Raw genomic sequence first — 13,276 nt, forward strand, 5'->3', positions numbered from 1 at the left:
CATATGTGTGTGTGTTTGTGGACCAGAAACAAAAAAATTCAAAATCTCACAGAATGTGGTTATAAACAAGCAACGCTAAAAATGAAAATTAAAAATATGGAAAACAAAAATATGAAAATTGTTTATGTGTTGCACGTGGTCACGATCTCGTATATATAATGTCTATTTGTCTCTGTGTGTGTGTTTGTTGTTGGCAATAATAAATCCTGTTTTTTTTTTGGATTTCACGCAAGTTTTGAAACTTTTTTTTTCTTCTTCTTTCTTGCTTTTTTGGATGATAAATGACAGTTTTTTTTCAGTTCTATCGTCTTTGTTGTTGGAAATCATAAATGGTCACTGAACATTGTCAAACACTGTCGAACAGACAGACCAACACACACACACACACACACAAATTATTATGGAACATCAAAAAGAGAAAAAAAATGAAAGAAACAAACAAACAAACAATGAAATCGAGACATTATCTATAAATTTAGATCATTCATTCATTCAACAATGGAACTATGTATGTATCAATTTTTTTTTTCGTTTTCGGGTACAGTTCATCATCATCATCATCATCAACATTACCGGCTACAATAATAATAGCAAAGAATAAAATATTGGATCAATGAATGTGTGAATATTACAAATGGTTTTTTTTTGGCTGGCCATCATACAAACACCGGGGACATAGGAAAATGACGATGATGATGATGATACCCAAAATGATAAGATAAATTATATACCACCACCATGGGTGTGAAGATGCACAAACCAATACACATTTTTCTGGCTAAAAATCCAATTCATTACTTTTATTTTTAGTAGTTATGATGTTCCATAATGATATAACTAATGATTCATCATTTTTTTTCAATATTTCATAAGTGACAATCAGCATCTTTTTGTTGTTGTTGTTGTTGTTGTTGTTGGAATTTAGTTTTGGTTCGTTTTTTTTTCTATTTCATCAATCGATTAACAATTGGTCATATATGACCATATCGAATCCAATTTTTTTTTTTGCTTCTGAATTCTGAATATTCACAATGTAAGCTCAATAACAATAACAACATAAAACATAAAAAAATTACCACAAAAAAAACCCGAATCTAATTACAAAATATCATTGATCAGTGAGCAAAAAAAAATGAAATGAAACAAATCCAGTTATGATGATTATCCGGTGATGAATGAATGAATGAATGAATGAAATAAATTTAAAAAGGCGGTGGCAACCAATAAGATGGAAAAAAAGTTGTTATTTTTTTTCCAAAAACTCCACCAAAACAAAATTATTGAATGAAAAATGAATGAAAAAAAAATAACTAAAATCCATTGAACTTATGGCAGTTTTTTTTCTGTGTGGAAAAGAATATATTCTTTTTTTTGTTTTGTTTTGTTTTAAACTGTTCATTTGATTCATTTTGTCGGTAAAAGTGGAAATATTAGAACAAAACAAAATGAAACAAAAAAAAAATCAAATGATCATTTACATAATAAAACAATTAATCAAAATATTGTTTATATGGCTCCATGGAACAGTCATTGCATTTGTCGTGTGTGTGTGGAATTTTTTTTTTTTTTTTTGCAATTTACATATTATCCATGCGGACATATAAGTGCTGTAAGTGATCATTATATTACAACATGTATCATGTGGGATTTTTTCTTGATTTTTTTTTCATTTCAACTAAAATCATCATCATCATCATCATCATATGGATTATTTCCATTATTGAAAAACGTTAAGATTTTTTTTTTCATCATCATCATCATCTTCACACTTCACTCTACTACTATATAGTATCAATGAAGACAATGACACAAACCAAAGAAAAAAAAAGTGACCATTATCATGAATGTCACGGCTAATGATGATGATAATTATTATAATAATCAATCAAGGTTAATTACAGGTTATGCTATTTTCTTTTCCATAGTTTTTTTTTGTTCCTTGATCATTTCATTTCATTCATTTGATGTATTAGTTGTATGTAAGGAATGTCATACTACCATCATCATCATCATTATCAAAAGTGACGAAAGAGAGAAAAATATGTCCGATCTCGTGACATTTAATCTTTCAGCCAGTGAAGATTTTAATTGATTTTTCATCATCATCATCATCAACAGTCAAACACCTCGAATTCAAGTCCAATCATTTCGCACACATACACACATGTCAAATTCTAATCTTTTAAGGTTTTATTTTCATTACACATGGCTATAGTATATATCTGTCATCAACAAGAACAAGAAATAAGACAAATCAGTCACTTTATAAATCAGCATAATCCTTTCAATTTTTCTCTGTGTTTTTTTTTGGTCATAGGAAAGATTTTGTCAATGAAAATCATACACAAAATACACACACACATGGTGATGATGGTGAAGAAAAAACTCGATGCACATAGTTATCTTGAAAACGAAAAAAAAATCATCTTATCTGTCAAAAAAAAAAAAAAATTCAGGAACAGACGATGTTTCCTGATTATCTCTTTGATCTTGACTACTACTACTACTACTACTACTACCCACAAACATATCAGAATTTGATGAACAAGTCAAAAAAAACCAAACAATGTCTAGGTCCGGCTGGGTTGAAAAAAAAATGTTTCTCTTCAAAAAAAAAAAAAAATTCGTAGAGATCCTGTAGCCACAATGAACAATGAATAAACATCAGAATCATCAAGAGAAAAAAAATAAACTCATAAAATCAGAAAACAAAGAAAGTTAATACGAGAATAACTGCATATATTTGTTGTTACACTGTAGCTTTCTTTTTTTTCCCCCCAGTGTAATGTATGTTTGTAGTCAACTCAAAAGAAAAAAAGATATAAAAGGCGGGGTCAAACAAGATGTTTTTGATTGTTATTGTTGATAAACTATACCACTAGCTATCAACTAAAAATATTTTAAGGCGGTCCTATATATTTTGATATAATATATGTGTAGATTATATTCAAAGTGGGATAGTACTAGAAAAAATTGTTGAAATTTAAAAACACACACACATACTGAAACAGAGAAAAAAAATTTGTAGAATGTAAGTAGCGAAAAAAAAAAATTTCTCTATGTGTATAGAATACATCCATCAGTAGTAGTCAAGATGGTAGTTAGTAAAGGAATTACACTTCACTGTTGAAATTGAATACACACACACACACCGCTATCTCCATCCTATGAAAATTGTATCAGACAACAAAAAAAAAATGAAAAAAAATTCAGATTGATTCAAATTGTGGTAGTTGTAGTATTCAAAAAAAAAAAACATCGAAATGATCAAATTTATTATCATTATTATCAAGAATGCTACCACCACCAACAACAACAAATATCAACAACAAAAACGGCTAAACATCGCCACTGCCATAAATAATAAAAAACTCTGTTAGTAATAATGTTGTTCTGTCCAATATATTTACCGCCTATTTATTTGTATTCGTATTTGGTTATCATCAAACTGATAGTGGTATGATCCTAATGAAACAACAACAACAACAACAACGAACAAAAATTGATGCGTTACAACGCACGCGTATCAAATTGAATTTTTGAACCAATTGGAGAGATGTTTCTCTATTGGATGATGATTTGTATCCCGATAATATATTATACAATGATGATATAAATAAAAAAATATAGAAAAAAAACGTATAATTCATCAGTGTAGTTCCAGCAAAGGTTTGATCACAACCACAACCACCACCACCACCATCACCACTACTACCGCCACCACCATCACCACCAATAACAACAAAATGAAAATCCAAACGCCACTATCAGATTTCTCTTCATTGGAAATATCTTCACTACTACTATATGGATATATGTGAGAAAAAAAAAGAGAAGAATTTATTGTGTTCCAATGAAACAAACAAACAAAACAAACGAAAAAAAACAAAAAATCCGCCGCCGTCATATATTCATATTTATAGACTACTAGGCGCGATATAATTCACACACACACACACACACACATAGATAAATATTTGAATCCAACACATTCACTTGGTAAAGAATCTCGCGCGCCTTTTCTTCAGAGTTAAAAAAAAAATCAGAAATTCTCATTCATTCATTCATTATACTACTAGACGACAACAACGACGACGACGACAAAATATTTTGCGGATATCACATTTTTTTTTATTTCATCGTCCGCAAAGAAATGAAAATCCAAACCAAAACTTTGGATGAATATTTTGAATTTCAAGATTGTTCAACAACAACAACAACAACAATAAACACCAACCAGTCACAATCATATCAAAAATATTGGTATATCAAACGATAACCAAACACTGAACCAAAACATTCTTGTCTTGACAATGGTCATGACTAGATCATCATCATCATCATCATCATCATCATCATCATCATCATCATCATCAAGAAAAAAATTCTTGACTTTTGTTTGATTGTGAAAATAATAAAAAATAAAAATAAAATAAATTCTAGATCGATTCATAAAATCAACCAAGTTTTTTTTCTGACTTTGAAAATTTTTTATTTTTTTCTCGGATTCATTTTTGATGCTGACGAAGAAAAAAAAAATTTCATTCACATACAATCAATGAATATATAATCAACACATCAACTTGAACATCATCATCATCACATCACATCACATCAGTGTTTTGTTTGATTGTAATAAAAAAATTCATTTCAACCAACCGACCAATTCAACAATCAATCAATTTGTCACATTGAAATTAATTTTATTTGTTTGCTCATCATCATTGTCATTTACACCAAACAACAAATTAAATTCAATTAAACGACAACGACGACGACGACGACGAATAAAAAAAATTTCCGTTTTCATCATTTTGAATGGACCACTGTACTGTAAGTTGATTTTTTTGTGACCGTAAAAAAAAATCAATTTTTTTTCTCGTACGAAAATCAAAAAAAAAACGGAAATTCAAAAATTCGCGCCCATTTTTCTCTGTGTGTTGTTGTTGTTTTTTTTATGTGTTCCAGTCTAGTCCTCATTTATTGTTCCAACAAAAAAAAAATCCCAAAATTTGTGCAACAACAACAATCTCGAAACGAAAACAAAACCACGACGCAGAATCTAATGAAAAAAAAAGAAACACAACACGCGGAATTTATGAATTGGATGAAAAAAATTTATAGGAAATCTAATCTTTACAGAAATATCGAAAAACAAAAAATCAAAAGATTTTTTTTCAGCGCCCAAATAAGGAAAATTATTATTGATCATCAGACAGTTGGAAAAATGGTTGATTTATGACGGCCAAAACGACGACGACGACACCCTTGATCGACGGCCATAAAAAAAAAATCAGCTCGATCAACAGTGTAATTCCATATTTTCTTCGATGTTTTTTTTTTTGACGAGAAAATGAGTTCGAACTAGTTTTTTTTTGTCTTTTGATCATCGGAAATTTTCATCATCAATGTGGTTATGTGTGTTTGTATGTGTGCGTGTGTGTGTTATTATGTATGCAGGTATTCGACAAATAAATTATCGATGACAAGCCTGATTGATGAACTGCTATTGAACACACACACACACAATCGATCTATTGAATGATCTGAATGACCTAAAAAATTAGTTTAGATCATCTCATTATTATCATTTAATTTGTCGTTGTTGTTTTTTTTTTGGGATTAAATTGAAAATTCTATCAAAATTGCTTGGAATATTGCAGTCGAGAATTATTTCATTGATACCGGTACAGGTGATACCGGTAACATATCTGATTTAACAAACGAAAATAACGCAACAATAATAACCGGTGATATTGACAACAACAATAATACCATACCGATAACAAAAATAACCGGTTCTGATCCAATGAGCTCGTATCAATTTGTCAATTCATTAAGCTCGTGCTATGGGCCGAGCCGTGGAGATAATGGTACGGCTGCAGCCGCAGTGGCAGCCGATTATTATTCACAACAAATGTATAATAGTTGGTCATCAAATCCGTCTGCGGCTGCTGCATCAGCGGCTGTTGTCGCTGCAGCCGCTGCTGTAGGTCAATCACCAACATCATCACCATATACGGCTTATTTACAACAGAATGGTGGTGGTGGTGGACCAGGACCAGGCCCAGGTGGTCAAGATCATCACCATCAACAACATCATAATTCTCATCAAACATCACATCCATTATCTGCAACACATCATCGTGACATTTATAATACGGCCGCAGCAGCGGCAGCGGCAGTATGTTCACAACAACAACAACAACAACAAACCCTAGTTGGTGGCCAACAACCAGTGGTAACAAATAACCGTTTGGCTAATAGTCATCATCATCATCATCATCATCAAACAAATAATCAGCAACAACAACAACAATTAATGCAATCACAATTATCACAATTACAGCAACAAGCGGCTGTTGTTGCTGCTACGAGGCAATCAAATACATCACCATCATCATTAAGCTGTAAATTTGGTATTGGTGATCCATCACAATCACCACAAGATCTCAGTACATCAAGTGGTGGTGCTGGTCAATCACCGGAACCGCAAACACCAACACAGCCACCATCATCATCATCATCATCAATAAATATAGCACCATCACAACAACAACAACAACAGCAACAACAATCGACTGGTTCACATCGTATTAATGCCGATAATCAATCGGTAACACGTGTTAATCATTCTAATCAAAATTCCAGTAGCTCAACAACCGGTAATAATGGATCTGGTGCAACAAACAACAACAACAACAATAACAGTCATAATAGTAAATTTAATTCAAATAATAGCAACAACAATAGCAATCCACCACATATATATCCGTGGATGAGAAAAGTACATGTTGGCCAAAGTAAGTTGAAAAATCAAAAAAACAGAATAATCTAATCCATCAAATCACCATTTAATTTATCTTTAGCGTGTGTGTGTGTGTGTGTGTTGACAAAAAATTTTTTTTTCGCACTACAAACATTTCTTGAAAACATGTGATTTCATTTCATTTCATTCAGAACATTTACAAACTAATTGTGAACATGATGAATAAATTTTTGTTTTTTAAAGTTCACACTATACACACAAAATAACCACTGACCATGATTGGTGATTTTCACATCAGAACATTCTTTTTTACATATAAATCTCTTGTATGACTCGGTGTTGTTTTTCAATCTTTTTTTTTGTTCATATTTCTACCTAGCTGATGTAATGTAAGATGTGTGTGCATGTGTGTGTGTGTAGCATCACTATTGAACTATTATGATGCACTTAAACATACTGCAAAAAAAACTTGACATACCTGTTTTGTTTTGTTTTCTTTCGATGATTTTGAAAACCATTATTATGACATGAAGATGGTCGTGGCGGTGGTGGTGGTGGTGAATTTCGTATGACGAAAAGAATTTTTTTTTTATTATCCATACGAAAAATGATGATCGTTGGTTAGTTTGTTTTTTTGGTTGTAAACATGTTGTCGTTAAAAATTGCATGGATGATTGAATGGATTATTGTTTTTCTTTTTGGCCACAGAAAAACAAAAATCAATCGATGAACAATGAAATTTTCATTAAATGAAGAAAAAAAATAAATTCTGGCAATTTGTTTGACCAAATGTAAACACTCGAATAAACAATCACAACAAATGTTCGTGTTATAAGATTTCAAGTTCCAACAGAAAAAAAAATCATCATCATTGATCAAATATTGGTGAATTAGATATAAGAAAAAAATAACTTAAACTACAAACACTGAATGAACAATGATTATGATTATGATTATGGATGATGATGATCATCATCATCCATAATGATACATTTCTGTCTGGAACATATACCCTCCCTTATTTCTTTTTTTTTACTTTCTTTGTGAAATACAAATGTTATATATGGAGTTTGAATCCACATACAAAATGATCTGAGCTTTAATATGAAAGAAGAACACTACCACCACCTCGAACCTCGAAGAAGGTCATGATTGTATGTAATGATTTGTTGTTGTTGTTGTTGTTGTTGAATATATATTTTCGACACACGAAAAAAAAAATATATAAATGATTTACCTGGCTAGAAATGAAATGAATGTTTTTTTCAATCAGAAGAAGAAAAAAAAATATGAATTATATTTGTTACAGTTATAATTATTTACAACAACAGCAACAGCGATCCAAATACAAATCTTTCAGTTGTGTGTGTGTGTGTGTGTGTGTGCATGTCTTGCTAATGATTTTTTTTCCTCTTGTAAATATTACAATGTTATACTATGTGAATATATTTTGCACCGTTTTTTTTTTTTTTTTTTTTGGTTATGGTTATATATTGTCATCCGGGTACCCAGGAAAAAAAAATGATATTAATGATCATTTTTATTTTTATTTTACTTGTCTTGTCACAACAGATGAGTATTATTAGTAGAGTAGGTGATTGTAAAGAAATTTTTTTTTTTCATACGTCATTTGATATTTGACAATTTTCGAAAAGAATTATGTTCGTTGATAGGAATTGTTGTGAATCAAGAAAAAAAAACCAGACCATAAAACTTGTCGCCATAATGCATTTTCAATGGTGGTGGTGGCGGTGTTGGTGGTGGTTGTCATCGCTATTTTAATGGTGAAAATCATTTTTTTTTTCGTTTATGACCCATAAAACACTTGAAAAACAAAATGTAAATGAAAAACACACGCTATTTGATTTTACATATGTGGTTAATATCGAATGAATGAATGAATGAATGAATATTTACATAGCCTACCGCTAAAGATTTAACCATGGACCACAAACACACACACACACACAGAGAAAAAAAATCTTGGTTGATATATATGTCCAATAAGGAAAAAAAAAGATGCCGAAGAAATGATAATATTTGGAACAATTTTTTATGTGTATACCCGTGTATTATTTTTTTTCTCTGGTGTTTCAAAGAATAAGAGTGATAAAATGAATAGAAAGAACAGAGAACATGGACAGAAAAATCATTTATTAATATGACACTTACTGAACAGATCATTAATCTCAATACCTGGCTTGATTCGTTGTTTTTTTTCTGTGGTCACCTAGAAAAAAAAACATACATACCGATACCAGAAAAATAACAACAACAACAACAACAATGTCTTTTGTGTGCATGCTGTTGTTTGTAAATGTTATGACATATGAAATTTGTAATAACCACCATAGATCACAATGAACATGTGATTTTTTTGGTTTTGGTTTTTGGTTTTTGGTTTTTTCGTTTTCTCATCCGGGCCACAAACATGTCAAACAAACCAGGTATTTTTCTTTTTTTACTTGATTCTGATTTCTGATGTGTGCAATGGAAAAGTGGGTAGAAAAACGGGGAACAAGACGTCAGAATGAAGTGAAAAAAAAGTGAATATCACACACCACCACCACCAACAACAACCAGAAAGAAAAAAAAACAGCGGTTGTTATGAAGAAAAAAAAATCAGAAATGATCCAGGAGAAAAAAAAACTATTAATTTTAATTATGAAATGAGATGACACCTTTTCTGGATCGACATATGGGTGTTTGTTTGTTTGACTGTCTTTCATTCAAACAAATTCTGTCAAATGGAACCCACAAATATAACAATGTCACCTTTATTTTGTTTTTCGTTTTTCTAATATTATTGATACATTGAATAATCGAACTGAATAACACGATTTTTTTTTTTGGCCAATCAAACATGTGTATATATGAAGAAAAAAATCCTCACCATCATCATCATATAATTTTTATGCTGTCAATATTTTCATACATATTCAATATTCATTGGGTTTACCTTGGGTTTACCTTACAATGATGATCATGTGCAAATCAAAAAAATCAATTTAAATTGCATACACACACACACATACACACACATTAATTGATTATATTTTAACTGCAAAAATGATGATCATCGTCGTCGTTTTTCTCAGATCAACAACAGTAACAATGAAACAAAAAAAAACCTTATTATTATTAATTGATGAATTATTTACATATAAAATTACATTCAATATATAATTAAAATGAACAAAAACAAAAACAAAATGATGCTTGTTTATATTACATTTCGATCGTTTGATTGATCGAGAAAACAAAAAAAGATTTATTGACATGGCCGCAATGATCGCGGCAACAATAATCGTTTTCAAAGAAAAAACTTTAAAAGTTTAATGATCCAAATTTAGCTTAAAGTGGATATATATGATGAAGAGAGTGAATAATTTTTTTTTTTCGTTTTGTTTTGTTTTGTTTACAAATTCAGACCGTAAGTTTTTCTTGCCATGAATTTTTCTTTTGTCGTTTCTTTGTTGTTTTTTTTTTGTAATATAAATATTTTCATCATTACAACGAATGGGAAAAATCAATCAGAAAAAAAGGTTTGAAATTTCAATTTTTTTTCAGCAAAAAAAAAGTCCAATCTTGTTACGAAATGTCGAAAAACTGAAAATATGAATCATTCAAAAATCATTATGAATATATGCTGATCATGGAAAGAAAATGAAACCGAAAAAAAACAAAACAAAACTTGTCTATCGTTTAGTCTCACAGTGTGTGTGTGTGTGTGTGTGTGAGTATATTTTTGACATGTTTTGATCGTTTCTTTCATTCATTCACAATCATTTTATTTTGATTTTGAAACACACATACATGCGAAAAATGTAAAAAAAAAAATTCTCGTGTAACATCCACACACACAAACACATCTATGGAAAAAAAATACTGCAAATCGCATTCACTTCATTTTTTTTTTCTATAATAATCTCATATATATGTGTGTATACTACTTATGTTTGTTAAGCAAAAAAAAATATAGTCAGTGAATGAATCCATGAATGAATGAATGAAAAGAACAAAGAGGAGTCATACTCGAAAATGAAACGAAACGAAACGAAGAACGAAATGGAAAAAAAAATATATAAGAAATTCATTTTGATTGGCAGCTTGACAGTTTCTTCACATTCATCGTTGTTGTTGTTGTTGTTGTTGTTGTTGCTTTCTAATAGAATGGAGGGATGTCGAGTGAGAGACAGAGGCATTGAAAACAATGAATGAAGGAATGAATGAATGAAAAAAAAACATTGAAACGATATGTGAGAAACTTTGAAAACTGCCAACCATGTATGATGATGATGATGATCCGCGATAATCATAATGATGAGTTTTTTTTATCCACCAAAAAAAATCTTGTACTTTTTTTTCGGTATCTCAATTCTTTTAGTTAATCAAATTGATAGAAAAAAAAGAACATCTCATTATGTAATTCTGTTGTGTTCATCATCATCATCATCATATGATTGAAATTTCATCAATTTCATTTGCAGAATCTAACCATAATATTTAAAATGGAGACAATCAGAATTGAATATATGTGTGTGTGTGTGTGTGTTTTCGAGAATTTTTTTTTGCAGAATTCAAAACTCATTTTATTTCGTTGTAGAAAAAAAAAATAAAGCAAATAAATTCCCTTTTTCAAACATTCTCGACAGATGATTCTTAGACTATCACAAAGAGACAAAAACGAGAGAGGGAGAGAGAAAATTCCTAGCCTGTTCATTTGTTCATTCGTTCGTTCGTTCGTTTTTATTTTTTTTTCTCGCCTTTCATTCCATTTTGGATAATATTCCGTTTCGTCGTATATGGAGCTGTCAATTTGAGATTTAGTTTTTTTTTTTATTTCAGTTAGTTTGTCTTACCATTATATTATTATTATTATTTTCTTATGGATTTCAAACATTTCGTTGTTGTCATCGTTGTTGTTGTCGTAGTCGACGACGACGACGACGATGACGATGACGTCTTGTCTTTTTCTTTTTCTATTTCATTCATTCATTCATCCACTCATTCAGTCAGTCAATTCAGTATATAACAGTTTATAACGAGAAACATTTCAGTTTTTTTTATATATACACTAAAACTCTATCTATCTATCTATCTATGTATGTTGAGCTACTCAAACATTATCCTAAGGCTTTCATTCAAAATTAGAATTGAGAAAAAAAAACGACAACAACAACAACAATAACAACAGCATTTAAGAAGGCACAGAATTTAGTTGATGATGAAAGTAAGAATAAAACTACACTACTATTGTCAAGAATTGAAACTGTCTGAAATCTGATGATAAAACAACAACAACAACGACAATAACAAAAAGAGAAAAAAGCTTCCAAAAGATAATACTTGGTAGGTCTATAATCCACACTATATAAGAATCATCATCATCATTATTTTGTAATGACAAAACAAAAAAATGGAATCCATTTCATTCTCCAACAGCATCAGGTGTGTGTGTATGTGAAACAGTAATGGAAATTAAATTGGAAAATAATTTCAATTCCACACACACACACATGGACAAAATGAAAAAACAACAACAAACAAATACTAAAATGATTGAATGGAAATGAAACAAAAAAAAACAAACTTGATTTGATTGTAATTTGATCATGGTATTATATAACCTTAACACTATAGTCAAGTGTGTAATTTCAAAATAATTTATCCACCATCATCATCATTTGTTGTTATTCGTCTGTTTGTCTCTTGTGATGTTTTTTTTTGTTTGTTTCTTCCATTTATTATTTTTTTTTTAAATCCAGCTGGAGTGAATTCAATGGGCGAAACAAAACGACAACGTACATCATATACCCGATATCAGACATTAGAATTGGAAAAAGAATTTCATTTTAATCGTTATCTAACACGAAGACGTCGTATTGAAATTGCACATTCATTATGTCTTAGTGAACGGCAGATAAAAATTTGGTTCCAGAATCGTCGTATGAAATGGAAAAAAGAACATAAAATGCAAAGCGTTATACCACCACAATTACCTCAAATGCTTGGCCCAATTGATCATCATCATTTACATCATCATTTACATGGTGAAACAAAGGTAGAGAACAAAAAAAAAACTCCTGTGTTTGTTTTGTTTTTAATTCACACTCAAATTTATATTTTTTTTCTCTGTTTCAGATATTTTCGGCTTTAAATTAATGGAAATATTGGAATGAAATAAATCAAAATTTGGATTTATTTATGCAAAAAAAAAAACCGGTCGGTCATTTTAGTCGTCTTCATCAATCAGAACTAACTAACTATAAATAAAAATAAATACACGTGGAAACAAATTGATAAAAAAAAACACACCAATTCATTTCATTTGCAATATCATTCATACATTCATTCATTGAGAGAAAAAAAAACACTGAACAAACACATTCACATGAAAATCATCAGACAGAAAAAACAGCATCAATCTAATCCATTGTTAAATATCAAACATTCACCATTGTCATTCATTCATATTATCGACTATAAATTGTGCAACCAAAAAAG

At 30.2% G+C, this 13,276-nt stretch overlaps 1 protein-coding gene across 1 annotated transcript; it reads left to right on the top strand.

Annotated features, from left to right (window-relative positions):
- Positions 1-3,926: 3,926 nt before the first annotated feature.
- Positions 3,927-13,052, top strand: LOC124489849 (uncharacterized). The gene is made up of 3 exons (XM_047052243.2): positions 3,927-6,803; positions 12,538-12,833; positions 12,914-13,052. The coding sequence occupies exons 1-3, from the start codon at positions 5,810-5,812 to the stop codon at positions 12,932-12,934; spliced, it is 1,311 nt and encodes a 436-aa protein (XP_046908199.2). The 5' UTR covers positions 3,927-5,809; the 3' UTR covers positions 12,935-13,052.
- The last annotated feature ends 224 nt before the right edge of the window (positions 13,053-13,276 follow it).

This window comes from Dermatophagoides farinae, chromosome 10 (genome assembly GCF_024713945.1).
Source record: "Dermatophagoides farinae isolate YC_2012a chromosome 10, ASM2471394v1, whole genome shotgun sequence".
Classification (NCBI taxonomy): domain Eukaryota; kingdom Metazoa; phylum Arthropoda; class Arachnida; order Sarcoptiformes; family Pyroglyphidae; genus Dermatophagoides; species Dermatophagoides farinae.